General features: G+C 37.5%; 2 protein-coding genes across 2 annotated transcripts; both read right to left on the reverse strand.

The window, feature by feature from the left end:
* Positions 1–534: 534 nt before the first annotated feature.
* Positions 535–12098, reverse strand: LOC121427554 (methyltransferase-like protein 27). Its single transcript, XM_041624004.1, has 5 exons — positions 11764–12098; positions 10339–10461; positions 9764–9902; positions 1483–1581; positions 535–725 (listed from the first exon to the last, which is right to left on the reverse strand). Exons 1-5 carry the CDS (start codon positions 11887–11889, stop codon positions 535–537), a joined length of 678 nt encoding a protein of 225 aa, XP_041479938.1. The 5' UTR covers positions 11890–12098.
* LOC121427553 (glutathione S-transferase theta-1-like) lies at positions 2987–8549 on the reverse strand. The gene is made up of 5 exons (XM_041624002.1): positions 8343–8549; positions 7114–7201; positions 5798–5954; positions 4286–4453; positions 2987–3662 (listed from the first exon to the last, which is right to left on the reverse strand). Exons 1-5 carry the CDS (start codon positions 8452–8454, stop codon positions 3504–3506), a joined length of 684 nt encoding a protein of 227 aa, XP_041479936.1. The 5' UTR covers positions 8455–8549; the 3' UTR covers positions 2987–3503.
* Positions 12099–12225: the final 127 nt, after the last annotated feature.

The raw sequence follows: 12225 nt of genomic DNA on the forward strand, positions 1-12225 counted from the left end.
CGCTTCTTTCTTCTGAAAACCTTCAAGATTTCTAGAGGGCACATCGAGTCCTGATTGGTTGTTGTTTTGGAAGTAGGAGCTTCTTTATTAATCAGTTGTCGCTATGTATGTTTCCTTCACTGTCATACTATAGTCACATCAACCAAACCGACTCTAAACCGACTGATTTGATGTCATTGAAAAAAATTATTTTGATCAGTCTTTAATCAATATTTTGATTGTTTGTAATTATAGACTTTTTTTCAAACATTTTTTTTATATTAATCAAACAATTTTGATAAATCCTCTGTTTACTGTATGTTCGGTATTAATTTGTTTATGAAAAAGTTCCAGAAATCAATAAATGTAATGAATTGGAAAAAGTACTCATGACAATGTCAAAGAATATATCATATTTTTCAGATATTTGAAAAAAAACAACAACTAGAAATACTGGTTTCCTTTTTGGTGGTACGAACTGTATAACATGACTTAGTCTATGACTTAATCATCAACGTTATTGCAACAACGGCCAATCTGCAATTTAACATAATTTCAATTTTTCTCCACGACTAATACCATTCCAGGTAATGGTGTTGACGTCTTGTAGTAGTCGCATTTGTCCCGTGAGCGCATGCTCAGAACTCCGTCGGCACACAGCTTGTCGTACACCTCTCTTTGGTTGAGTTCGTCTTTGCGCCGATATTCCCAGTTACTTTCCCTTATGAAATTTACGAAGAAGCCACCTAATGTAAAATAAAAAAATAATAATAAAAATATGAATACATTTGATGCCGTATGTATCAGTGGAAGCAGTAGGCCTACAGTAGTAAAGTAGATACTAGTTGTAGTAGTAGAAGTGGAAGTAGTACCAGCAGCAGCAGTAGTAGTAGTAGTGGTTGTGGTAGTATAGTGGAGGTAGTAGTAGTGATAGTAGTAGTAGTAGTAGTAGTCGTAGTACTTAATGTTATAATAGCCGTAATGTTGAGGATGATATTTAAAAAGTCGTCATTTCCACGAGTAAAGTGATTATCTCTTTCTCTTTGGGCAAATGAAGTTGAGTGATTGCCCTCTCTCGAATCAGTGTAAGATGAAGAATCATTTGCATACACTACTGCCAATCAGTTATAATAACAAATTTTGGTTTTGGTCGAATGATTTTTTTTTTACTTTCTTGTTGCAATTGAGGCATGTGAGACCTACATCTGGGGTCTGTTTCATAAAATCTGTTATAATAACAAATTTGCAATAACAATTAAAAGCTACTGATGTCCTCAACTATGATTGGCTGATGGTAAATTTGTTATAAAAACTGTAATTTGTTATAACCAGTCTTTACATGAAACGGGGACCAGAGAAGCGTTTTATGAAAGGACTTGTCGGATAAAACGTCCGACAGTTACCATAGTTACAGTGCTTCTCAGGCAATCAGAATCAAGGATAGATGTCAGATCTGACAACTTGTCTGACAAAAATGTTCATGAAACGCCCCCCAGAACTCACCTGGTCGCAGAACACGAACTATCTCAGTGTAAGGTGAAATGTCGCCACCGGCCCCACCCTTACCAAAGACGCCTGACGAAACGACTGCTTCAAAATAATCTGTAAAGATATCAGATATTCACTCTAGAGGAGGTGCCATGCAGGACAATTTCGATAGGGAGGGGGGGAGGGGAGAGGTAGGAGGTTGGAGGGCCAGGAGGGGAGAGGGAGCTAGGAGGGGGGGGGGCAAGACGATCAACAGGTTACGTTTTGATTTGTCTCAATCAAAATAATTACAGGAGCATTTTACTTACACGTCCAAGACCTCTTTATACATGTTGTATATAGTTATTCTTCGTTCTTTCTTCTCTCCCCTTTCTCTCTCTCTCTCTCTCTCTCTCTTGAGGGGGTGATTATCTTCATTACTTAACAAATTGTAATTTGTTGGTCTCCACTTCCTGAATAATTAGTTATAAAAGAACGATAAAAACCCTATAGGAAGGGAAGTTTGAATAGTGGCTTAAAGAATATATATTTAATCACATTCAGATAAAGTTATGCTCATGCGTCAATGCTTATTTTGACAAAAATCATTAACATCGTTTTCTTTTTCTTGATGCAGTGCATAACAATATCAAGGTAAAAATATCCCTCCACAAACTTGTCTTTTCATGAATATTCAAAATGCAGCACATTTCAATCTACATCTATTAATCAATCAAAATTTGTATGTTTGTATATCGAATGAAACGATTACATCTATTCTAAAACTGGTTAGAAACGTATAAAAATATGTTACCAAAAGTGGCATCAACGCGAACTTTTGTGATATATATTTCCTCTTTACTTTTTAGCGTGATAGAAACTGGTGAAAATTTAAAACATTTTTGTTATATTTATGTAAATTTAAAACATTTTCTTTGCTATAACTTGAGATTAAAGAGATTGCTATAATAAGTCTGGATTTGATAAAAAAAAACGTACAGCTAATAAATCTTCGAATTCGAAATAGAAAATGATAATCCGTTGGTTTAAATCAGAGAGCAGGGGGAGGCATTAAAATATCATCGTCATCGTCGTCGTCATCATCCGCATCGTCATTATAATCATCATCACCATCATCATCTTCATTGCGTCTCCAACGCTACTCCAATTACATAACGTTATATGCACTCTAAAATAAAAAAATTTACCCTGCAAAGGGAACATGCATGTTTGCTGGGTATTATTTTTACCCACATTGGGCTATTTCAACGCAACATTGCGTCAAATTTACAATACATATATATATGTATATATATATATATATATATATCGTTTTACCCAAACAACATGTATGTTCCCGTTTTAGCAAATATTGGGTAAACCTTTTATTTTTTCTTTTAGAGTGTAACTGATACCACTATTACTGATCATGCTGATAACATTATTAGGCTACAATATTCTAGTACTCATATCCAACACATATCACTTTAAAAAAATAAACAGTAAAAATTTGTTTAAAAGACCACATAAGTTTATTTATACAAACTAAATATCATATATCTACTATACAACAAAAAGAATGAAACTGTAAAAAATGTGCCACCGACACAAACATGTCTTTATTTTGTGGCGAGATATACTTCTCTCATATTGTGGGTAACATTTATGTACACTTTGACACCTATATTTCTTTCAAGAGTATAATATACCTGGGGTTTGTATTTGAAATTGATGTTACTTAGACCAATATAATATCTGTACACCACGAACTATCCTGCTTGTTACTTAATCACGAATTTGCAATGTTCTTCTAGCTTGCACTTCCAAACATATGGTCGTCAATAAAGTACAAAAAACGTGAATATGTGTACTTAAAATATGTGAATATATGTACTTATCTAGTTATAAAAACGTTTTAAATTGTATTCAAAACGTGTTCAAATAAAAAAATATTGTACCAACCCCGTGAATGTCGATGCATAAACTTTGGCACAAAAGACGTCCAAATTATTATCATATGAACATAATCGTCACTCGATTCGCTTGCCACTGTAAAATCATTTCTTGTTGCTGAGGTATTGTTCCCTCCATTTGAAGATTTCATCAAAGACTTCGTTGAAGATGGGATTGAGTTTGTCTGTGACGCGATCCACGTAGGCCTTCAGGTTGTCATTGCCCTCGGTCACATGACGTCCACTCACGGTATTCTGTATCATCTGGAATAAAGATGAGGAAATAAAGAAGTTTTCAAAAAGAAACTTGAAACTTTAACTTTTCTTTACCCGTTCATCTACAGAAGCATCCAAAATTTGATTACCAAACCAATTTTGCTTTCGGTGGAAAAAAATCTTGATCAAAGCAAGACCAAAAGAATACGTCAAAACTAAACAATTCAAAGATTTTCGTGTAAGCAGTTAGAACCATAACTCTATAAGTGACTTGAACGAAGAAATTCCCTTAAGTGATACTCTACCCAAGTGTACACAAATCCCCAAAGTCTATAAGAATAAAGGTAAAACTGGAAGCTTTTTGTCCCGGTCAATATTCATACATTCTGAAGTAATTTTCGTAACAAACGTTTGATTACTCCGCTTAATGATTTAATCTGTATTACAAACAACCCTAGACAGAGAGATGATAAAACCCGAAGTATTGTGCTTAAAAAGCAATACTTTTCCCTAAAATATATGGCTACGACGCTTGTCTGCTATAGAGATACCCCTTTCTGCGTATACGCAGGTGCGTAACAGGCCAAGCGGAAAGTGACCCCCCCCCCCCCGCAGAAATTACAAAAGTGAAGAATATCGCTTCTACTTTAAGATCTAACATCATTCATTACCTCGCTTACGAACATGATATCGGCAAAGCTGACTTCATCCCCGATGATAAAAGGTTTACCAGCCAGAAAAACCCTCTCAAAGTCTGTCAATGCCTTTCTCATCTCTTTCTCCTCCTCTTTCACCTTTTCTGGGGAAACTGGTTGTCCGGTGAACATCGGCGTCAAAACCTGTAGTACAATAAAGAGTAGTTTCTAATATTGATTCAAGCAATTATTAATTTTAGACATTCAATTCACTCAACACTTTATTTTACAATATCCCATCTTTGACCACCCACCCGGGGGGGGGGGCACTTCCATTCACAAGTGGATACCATGCGCGACCACGGGGTCTCGAAAAGCACCCTAAACACGTAATTTCCATATTCTGAAAATGCACCCCTTAACAAGTATTGGCGTGTGAAACCCTACCCTTAACAAGTATTGGAAACAAAACGATACTCTTGGCAAATGTTCCCTGAAATGAACCCCTAAACAAGTACAGGAATGTTTTATTGTTACGGGTCCTTCGTCGTCGGCTTTACAGTAGTTTGGTTTAGTACGACCCCACCTTCTACACCTCGCGCAAATCGGACTCTAAACACGAAGTGTTGGGGCAAAAAGGACATCCTTTATAAAACATTTTAATTTTGTTTTATCATCCCCGCAAATTCGACCCTAAACACGTAATTTTCTTAGCGAAATAGATATCCCTTTTTCATTATTTTTGTGTTTTTGACACCCTTATCACGTTACGTACGTAACGTGCCCTATCGTGAAAAAGACATCCTTTTTACGTGTTTTTTTGGTCGCGCATGGTATCCACTCGTCAATGTAAGTGGCCCCCCGGGACCACCCACCGCAAAACGAACGCATAAAGCCCGTCGCACACATTGCGATCCGACTACCACCTGATTCTTTTTTTTTTCTCGAATCGCATTTTCATTAGATATTAAAGTTAAAAGGGTAAAGTTATCCTTTTCAAACTTGGAAATAGTATAGGAATACTAAAATAAAAATTCAATTTTCCACAAGCGTCGTGATCGGAGCATAGTCAAAATCGGCGTCAAATCGCAACAAATGACAAGATTGCTATGACGTCACTACAGTTTGGAATCAATTTTTTTCTTTATGAGGAAAATTTGCAATTGCCTGATAATTTTACCAAACTATTCATTCCACAATTGGAAGATTGGAATGTTATTTTCAAATGCTTTTAAAAAATCAATTACAAACGTGATTTCAATGTATGATAAACGAACCTTTGAAATAACAAACCCTATTTTCTTTTTGGTTTAACAAACCTCAGGAATAGTGTCACGGATGTTCCGATCAACGAACCCTTTTCAATTTCGGACTTAACAACATCTTACAATGACTAAATTCGCGTGTTTTGGTAAAAAAAAATTCGATATAATGAACCATCGATATAACGAAATTCACCCACAATAACGTTGCGTACCTTGGGTTTCCCAGTCTGCCCCCTCTACCACCCCCCCCCCTCCGTAACTAGGTACGCTAATGATAACTTACCTCTGTCATAAAGACTGTATCGATTGGTTGTCTTACGCCTTGGTGATGATAGGATAGGTATTCGTCTACCTTGGCACGGCGACAGAGGTCGGCTGGATACCAATGATCGGGGAATGCATTCGGGAACTTCGTCGTCAGGTATCGGAAGATAGCAATCCTGAAGAGTTATGGATGATGATAAAGAAGATTGGATATTCAGTCATGCAATAAATAAATATTTATTCAATCTGGAGAGCGTTGAATCATATTTGTCGTCTGACAAGTTGTCAGATATGTCAATTTTCCTGATTGGCTGAGAATCACAGGAGTTTGACCGTTACTATCATGGCCGTATGCAGGGAGGGGGCAGGGGCAGTTTCCCCCATAAACTTTTAAAACTTACATTCTTTATAATGAAAATTTTCAAAAAATTCACCAGAATTATGCACGAAATCATTCAATTTCACTTTACAAAATGAAAATGCGCCGGCAAATGACAAGCTCGGTCCCGTTGCTCCCTCGTTTTCGTAAAAAAAAAATTGCGGGTCCAGGGGCCTGTTGCAGAAAGAGTTGCGTTTAAACGCAAGTCAAAAAATCAAACGCAAGTCCCAAATGCGCGCTGTTGATTGGTTGAAAATCAAGTTGCGCATGATTTTTAGAGTTGCGATCGATTGCAACTCTTTCTGCAACGGGCCCTGCTCTCCCCAGCAAAGAAACGTCTGCGTACGGCCATGGTTACTATGGTAACTGTCGGATAAAACAGACTTTTCCAAATATAAGAAGTCCCATTGGTTGAGGCTGTTTTCTTGAGATGTCATGGGGAGTGTCTCATGAAATGACTTGTCGGATGTGTTATTAGACAAAGTCTGTTGTTAAATCCGACAGTCATGATAGCAACAGTGCTTCCCAGCCAATCAAACACAGGAAAGTTCCTTCATTTGACAAATTGTCAAATCAATTTAACAAAAATAATTTTAAAAATAATAGAGAACATACATATCAAACAGAGGTCTTCATCTTGCATTATATGCAATTAGTGATACTAATGCTAGATAAAAATTTATAGTCAAAATGAGATCTTTTTCAACGGGCGTGCTTTAACTTTTTTTAAACCATGGTTTACTAAAATAATGAAAGCAATGGAATAAATATAACAATTTTTTTAGCGATTTAGATTACTCGGTAATTATGCATGTTTCCAGGTAATGTAAAAATAATGATATCCCTTTAGAAGGAATTGCATTGAACACAACTTTCTCATGATTTTAACATCAATATAAATGGCTTTTAATTATTTTTAACTTCAAATTGAAACATAAAAGTGTTGACAAACTTACGCTTCCGAAAGGCAGAAATCGCCATCTTTCATTGCCGGTACTCGCATCATTGGATTAATGGCGGCAAACTCTGGTTTCTTCTGGTCTCCTGAAATTTCAAGTCAAACAAATTCAATTTCTTCTGAATTTGAATTATAAATGACGTTCTGAAACTGTTAGCCATAATGTAAGTATGGTTTATTTTTAAAGGATGTCATAGGTCCGCGTGTAATTCCATTTTCACTTATTGAAAAGTTAGCTACTTATATATCAGAGTATTATAGCAACTGTCAACCTAAAAAGGTATATTCATTAAGAAACACGTTAGACAAATTTAAATGTACCACTTTCATTTTCTTTATGGACACCTGTATACAATATAGTAAAGGGTTTTCCTCCTGAAGCTTGCTATAGGTCGTTTCATCACATATTTAAATATTATTCTTATATCTATCTTCATTCTGAAGATGACTAAAGAATTATTTTCTCGTTCTAATATTTTGTTATTTAAAATGAAATTTATAGGCTTATATGACTGTCTATATACGAGGATTCATAGTGATTCATAGTGGATAGTTCCGAAATTCCCGCAACTAATTTGGTACCGCCTCCGATGGTTTCGATTTAATCAGATCAATAAATTCAACCTCTTAAAGTCAATAGACAAACAATCAACCGCAATTCAGAAAATAAGTGCAAGACCTGCAATCGACTATGGGACTTATCAAACTTACAATTTATGGACATTTGATGTTTTTTTTTACAACCCCCTCTAACATGTCTAATACACCTAACACGCCTAAGCATGAAAGACTTGCAATCAATCACAACTAAGAATATCATTCGTAAGTCAGATATGTGGGCACCTCATTGGATGAAATTATTTAAGTTTACTTTCATTCCTTTTGCTGCATTAATAATATTGTGTAATTTCGCGTATCCTCTGCAAAGCTACAGAAATCGAATCGTGAGCATAATAATCTGTTTGAATTATCTAGTAAACGGAATATATTTTTCTGATATCTTTATACCTTCCCTGCTCTCCTTCACTTTTTCTCCTTTCTTCTATTGCTGTTAATAAAGTAGCGGGGTTCCGCGGAACCTAGAGACCCCCCCCTCCTGGCTACGGCCCTGCATTCGATTGAATGTTTCTGCGACGGACACCATAACCGCTAATCAAGGAATCAAGGAAAGCCTACATAAATTATAACATTCTGTAAAGATAGTAGTATAATCATTATTTTGCTTACCTTTTCCAAGATCAATCTCGACGATTTCATGCGGAATGGTTGAATGTTTCAGAAACACGACTAGCGACCGGCAAGGCTGTGAGCCTAGATCAACATACACCTTGATCACCATCTTAATCAGACGATATCGTTGAATATAATAATTAGACACCACGAAGAAATGAATGATAAATATCCCTAAACCACGCGCGGCACTGCGGGACCGTGTGATAAATAAATGGTACATGTAATAAACAGAGAGCACCTGTTCTCTTCTATTCTGAGAGTGCAATACAATATATTTTTAGAGTCCTCCTGTGGACGGATTCTTTTGTTATCGGATCGAACATTGTTTGGGTCATTGACGATATTTGGGTTTTTATTTGTATAGCATTCAATTGCGACTTCATCGATATTGTATTACCAGGCACCGCGTGTGCCCTGGGGTAAAATGTTGGGGGTGATACAAGTGACCGAATTTATTTCCACCCGAACGTAGTGTCCCCTTTACATCGGAGGACCTTCACGCTGTGACGTACGTCATTTGAAATAAATGAACATTTTTAGAAAATAATCATATTTGTCTTGGACTTATCGACAACTTTTTTTAAGACTATGAAATCGTGCAGTAGCGCTAGGTATGTGCCACATTATTTGATAAATTTATGCTGCGTTTGTGGTGTTCCACCGAGAAAAGATTCCTTTTTAAATAGCGCCATCTCGAGTCCTCAACTACTCATACCTGGCCAGTTTCCTGACCCATAATGCTAGTATAGTCTGTTAAAATAGACCCACTTGAATGATAACATGCTAATTAACAACTCAATATATTTATACCGCAATAAATATGTTACCAAGTAGCAAAACAATTACTTTTCCTCTCAAAGCATTTTAGTTTCTCTATATACAAATACAATTATGAGGTGAATTCTCTGTAGTATTAGTAAATATCTAAAAACGTATGTCTTTTACAACACACAGTCAATGAGAGACCACACACAGTTCACTCCGTCTTTAAAGGGATAATTCTTTTACGCCCTCTTTGGAAAGTATATGGGGCCAAGGAACTTTTTTTAAGTGGGGATGGGGGCTGGGCTAGCTTGGTCTCTGTCTTTTTCAATTTTCACTCGAACAGACTTGCCACCTGTAGGCCTACGCTTATACGTTAATATGTCCCTATCAGAATGATTACAGGGCTAAGGAACCGACGGTTAGGGGGGGGGGGGTTCTAGCCCCCACTTTTAATTAAACGTGTACAGAACGTGAAAATCATAATCTAATAGTGATTGCATAGGTGTGCGGTCCCTGGACCCCCGCGTGTAACAAAATAGTAAAATACAAGTCTATATGGCCAACCGTGTAAGAAGGACACTAAATAAACATTAAAATACCAAGTTTGCATCTTTACGGTTCGATTATTGGGGCCAGTCATAATAACTCACCATTTTCAAAAGGAATTTTGGTGACGGGGTCAATTTCCAAAACCGTTGTCGAGGTGTACGTTCCTTTCTTGGTACATGTCTCAATCAGTTTCTCGACAGGATCAACGCCATGTACACTTGTGTAGCCATTGTCATGTAGCTGTTGAATTCATAAGCAAGAGTAAATAGTCTATTTTGAAAATATCTAGAATTAAAGCGATTGCGTGTGCTGAGCTTTCGAGGTGATGACTTGGGAGGGTAACAAAGTGGTTTTTTTAATTGCCAATTTTTTTTCAGCATTGCCAAAAAAAATTTGGCGTTTCTGTTTGTAGGCCTATATATGATAACGTTTGGCAGTGTTGGGGGTCTTTAAATTTACCAGTTTTAAAGGTTAAGTTGAAACATAGGCCTACTTGGTCAAAATCTCGATTTCTATCAAACATTTATGGAGATTAACATTTAACTGCATGATATTGGATCAAAGTTCTCCAAAATTTCAACCAAGAGCATGAAATATTAAGTTAGTGCATGGAGATGTCAAGATCACAACAGTTTTGTATTTAGAGAAGATTAAGATCCAAATTTCTGTTTAATACCAGATCAGCCACCAGTCCCGTGCCACACCCAAAGTCGAGAATCCTTGATCCTTTATCAGGAACCCATGACATCACTCTATTAACTGCTTCTGTAGGAGCTTGGTAGGATAAAGCTGCCATATCCTGTGGTATCAATTCAACAGATGAAGAGTAAATAAACAAAAGAAACAACACCATGAAATGAGTCAATATTTAAGGGGCAGAACATGGTGTCTTGGCATATACCGGCTGCAGAGGCGGCGGAACTTCATGCTCGGACAAAGAAAGTGGAGGGGCACCTTTTGTCTGCCAAACAATATATAGGTGCCCCTCCACTTTCATCGTATGAGCCTGACGTTTCATCGCCTCTCAGTTCGGCCGAAAGAAAGCAAAGCGAGCGAAAAGACAAATTGATCTTTTTTAAATGAAAATCTAGTTTTTTTGGACAGATTTTAACATTTTTTTTAATGATTTCATATTTCATATTTTACTTTTTTGTTGGGGGGGGCTTAATGCACTCAGCAGTGAATACAAAAGAAAGGGCGCATACTAAATAAGGCCTATACGTCTTGATACATGAGCCCCTTTGAGGGAATTTAGTCCCAGATAAGGTTTCGAAAAGTGACCAGGCTATATCTTATCAGTGGTTGCGCCACAAACACAAGAGGGCTCACTCCCCTGTCGTTATCGGTACAGATTGATTGTGGACATGAAATTGTAAGAGGGGCAAGAACGTGTGTGATACAAAGAAAGATAAAGAGTTAAGGAGAGTTCTGAACCATTTAGCTCTGTAATACCCATACAATTCAGTTGACAAAATCTTGAACCCGGGGGGGGGGGGCCACTTACATTGACTAGTGGATACCATGCGCGACCAAAAAACACGTAAAAAGGATGTCTTTTTCACGATAGGGCACGTTACGTACGTAACGTGAATTACGTGATAAGGGTGTCAAAAACACAAAAATAATGAAAAAAGGGTATCTATTTCGCTAGGAAATTACGTGTTTAGGGTCGAATTTGCGGGAATGATAAAACAAAATTCAAATGTTTTATAAAGGATGTCCTTTTTGCCCCAACACTTCGTGTTTAGAGTCCGATTTGCGCAAGGTGTAGAAGATGAGGTCGTACTAAACCAAATAAGGTAAAGCCGACGACCGAAGGACCCGTAACAATAAAACATTCCTGTACTTGTTTAGGGGTTCATTTCAGGGAATATTTGCCAAGAGTATATCGTTTTGTTTCCAATACTTGTTAAGGGTAGGGTTTCACACGCCAATACTTGTTAAGGGGTGCATTTTCAGAATATGGAAATTACGTGTTTAGGGTGCCTTTCGAGACCCCTTAGTCGCGCATGGTATCCACTTGTGAATGGAAGTGGCCCCCCGGGCTTGAACCCCCCAATCAAAATATTCTGACGCCGCCCCTGTGCATGCACCGTGTTACCTTTTCGTAATCGTTCCACTTCGTGTAGCCTTGGTTGATTGAGGCCTGATCACCACATTTACCCACGACCTCCTTCACGTTCTTCCACGCCTCCTCCTCTGACGACGATATTGATGTCGAAGCCATTGTTGATCCACCGCGTATTTTGAAACTGTTCTGCTAGCTTGCATAAGAAACCCAAATCACTCAAATGCATGAATATTATTATGTTTCCTGTTCCACGGCCTGTTTCGGACACGGTGTGTTCAATGCAGCAGACAGAATACAGACGTAGCCCGCGCTAACATGCAGGCCTAAGTCAAGTTCACAGACAGAGTGTTGCTCATATACACGGGGCACATTTGTTTTGAACAAATACTTTCAGGTACCTTGATATTATTGTAAGTTCAAAGTTCGTTCCTTCAGAGTAGATTACTAGTAGATTGCGAGAAAAAAAGGGGGGGGGGAGGTGATTCAGAGGGG

This window comes from Lytechinus variegatus, chromosome 14 (assembly GCF_018143015.1).
Source record: "Lytechinus variegatus isolate NC3 chromosome 14, Lvar_3.0, whole genome shotgun sequence".
Classification (NCBI taxonomy): domain Eukaryota; kingdom Metazoa; phylum Echinodermata; class Echinoidea; order Temnopleuroida; family Toxopneustidae; genus Lytechinus; species Lytechinus variegatus.

What these genes read in the sequence shown, in the direction of transcription:
- LOC121427553 (XM_041624002.1), bottom strand. Translation starts at nt 8,454, where the DNA reads ATGGTGATCAAGGTGTATGTTGATCTAGGCTCACAGCCTTGCCGGTCG. An exon ending in CGAGATTGATCTTGGAAAAG is followed by an intron (nt 7,202 to 8,342) that starts GTAAGCAAAATA and finishes TTGAAATTTCAG; the next exon opens with GAGACCAGAAGAAACCAGAG. An exon ending in GATTTCTGCCTTTCGGAAGC is followed by an intron (nt 5,955 to 7,113) that starts GTAAGTTTGTCA and finishes ATAACTCTTCAG; the next exon opens with GATTGCTATCTTCCGATACC.
- LOC121427554 (XM_041624004.1), bottom strand. Translation starts at nt 11,889, where the DNA reads ATGGCTTCGACATCAATATCGTCGTCAGAGGAGGAGGCGTGGAAGAAC. An exon ending in AGTGGAACGATTACGAAAAG is followed by an intron (nt 10,462 to 11,763) that starts GTAACACGGTGC and finishes TTGATACCACAG; the next exon opens with GATATGGCAGCTTTATCCTA. An exon ending in CAAAATTCCTTTTGAAAATG is followed by an intron (nt 1,582 to 9,763) that starts GTGAGTTATTAT and finishes ATATCTTTACAG; the next exon opens with ATTATTTTGAAGCAGTCGTT.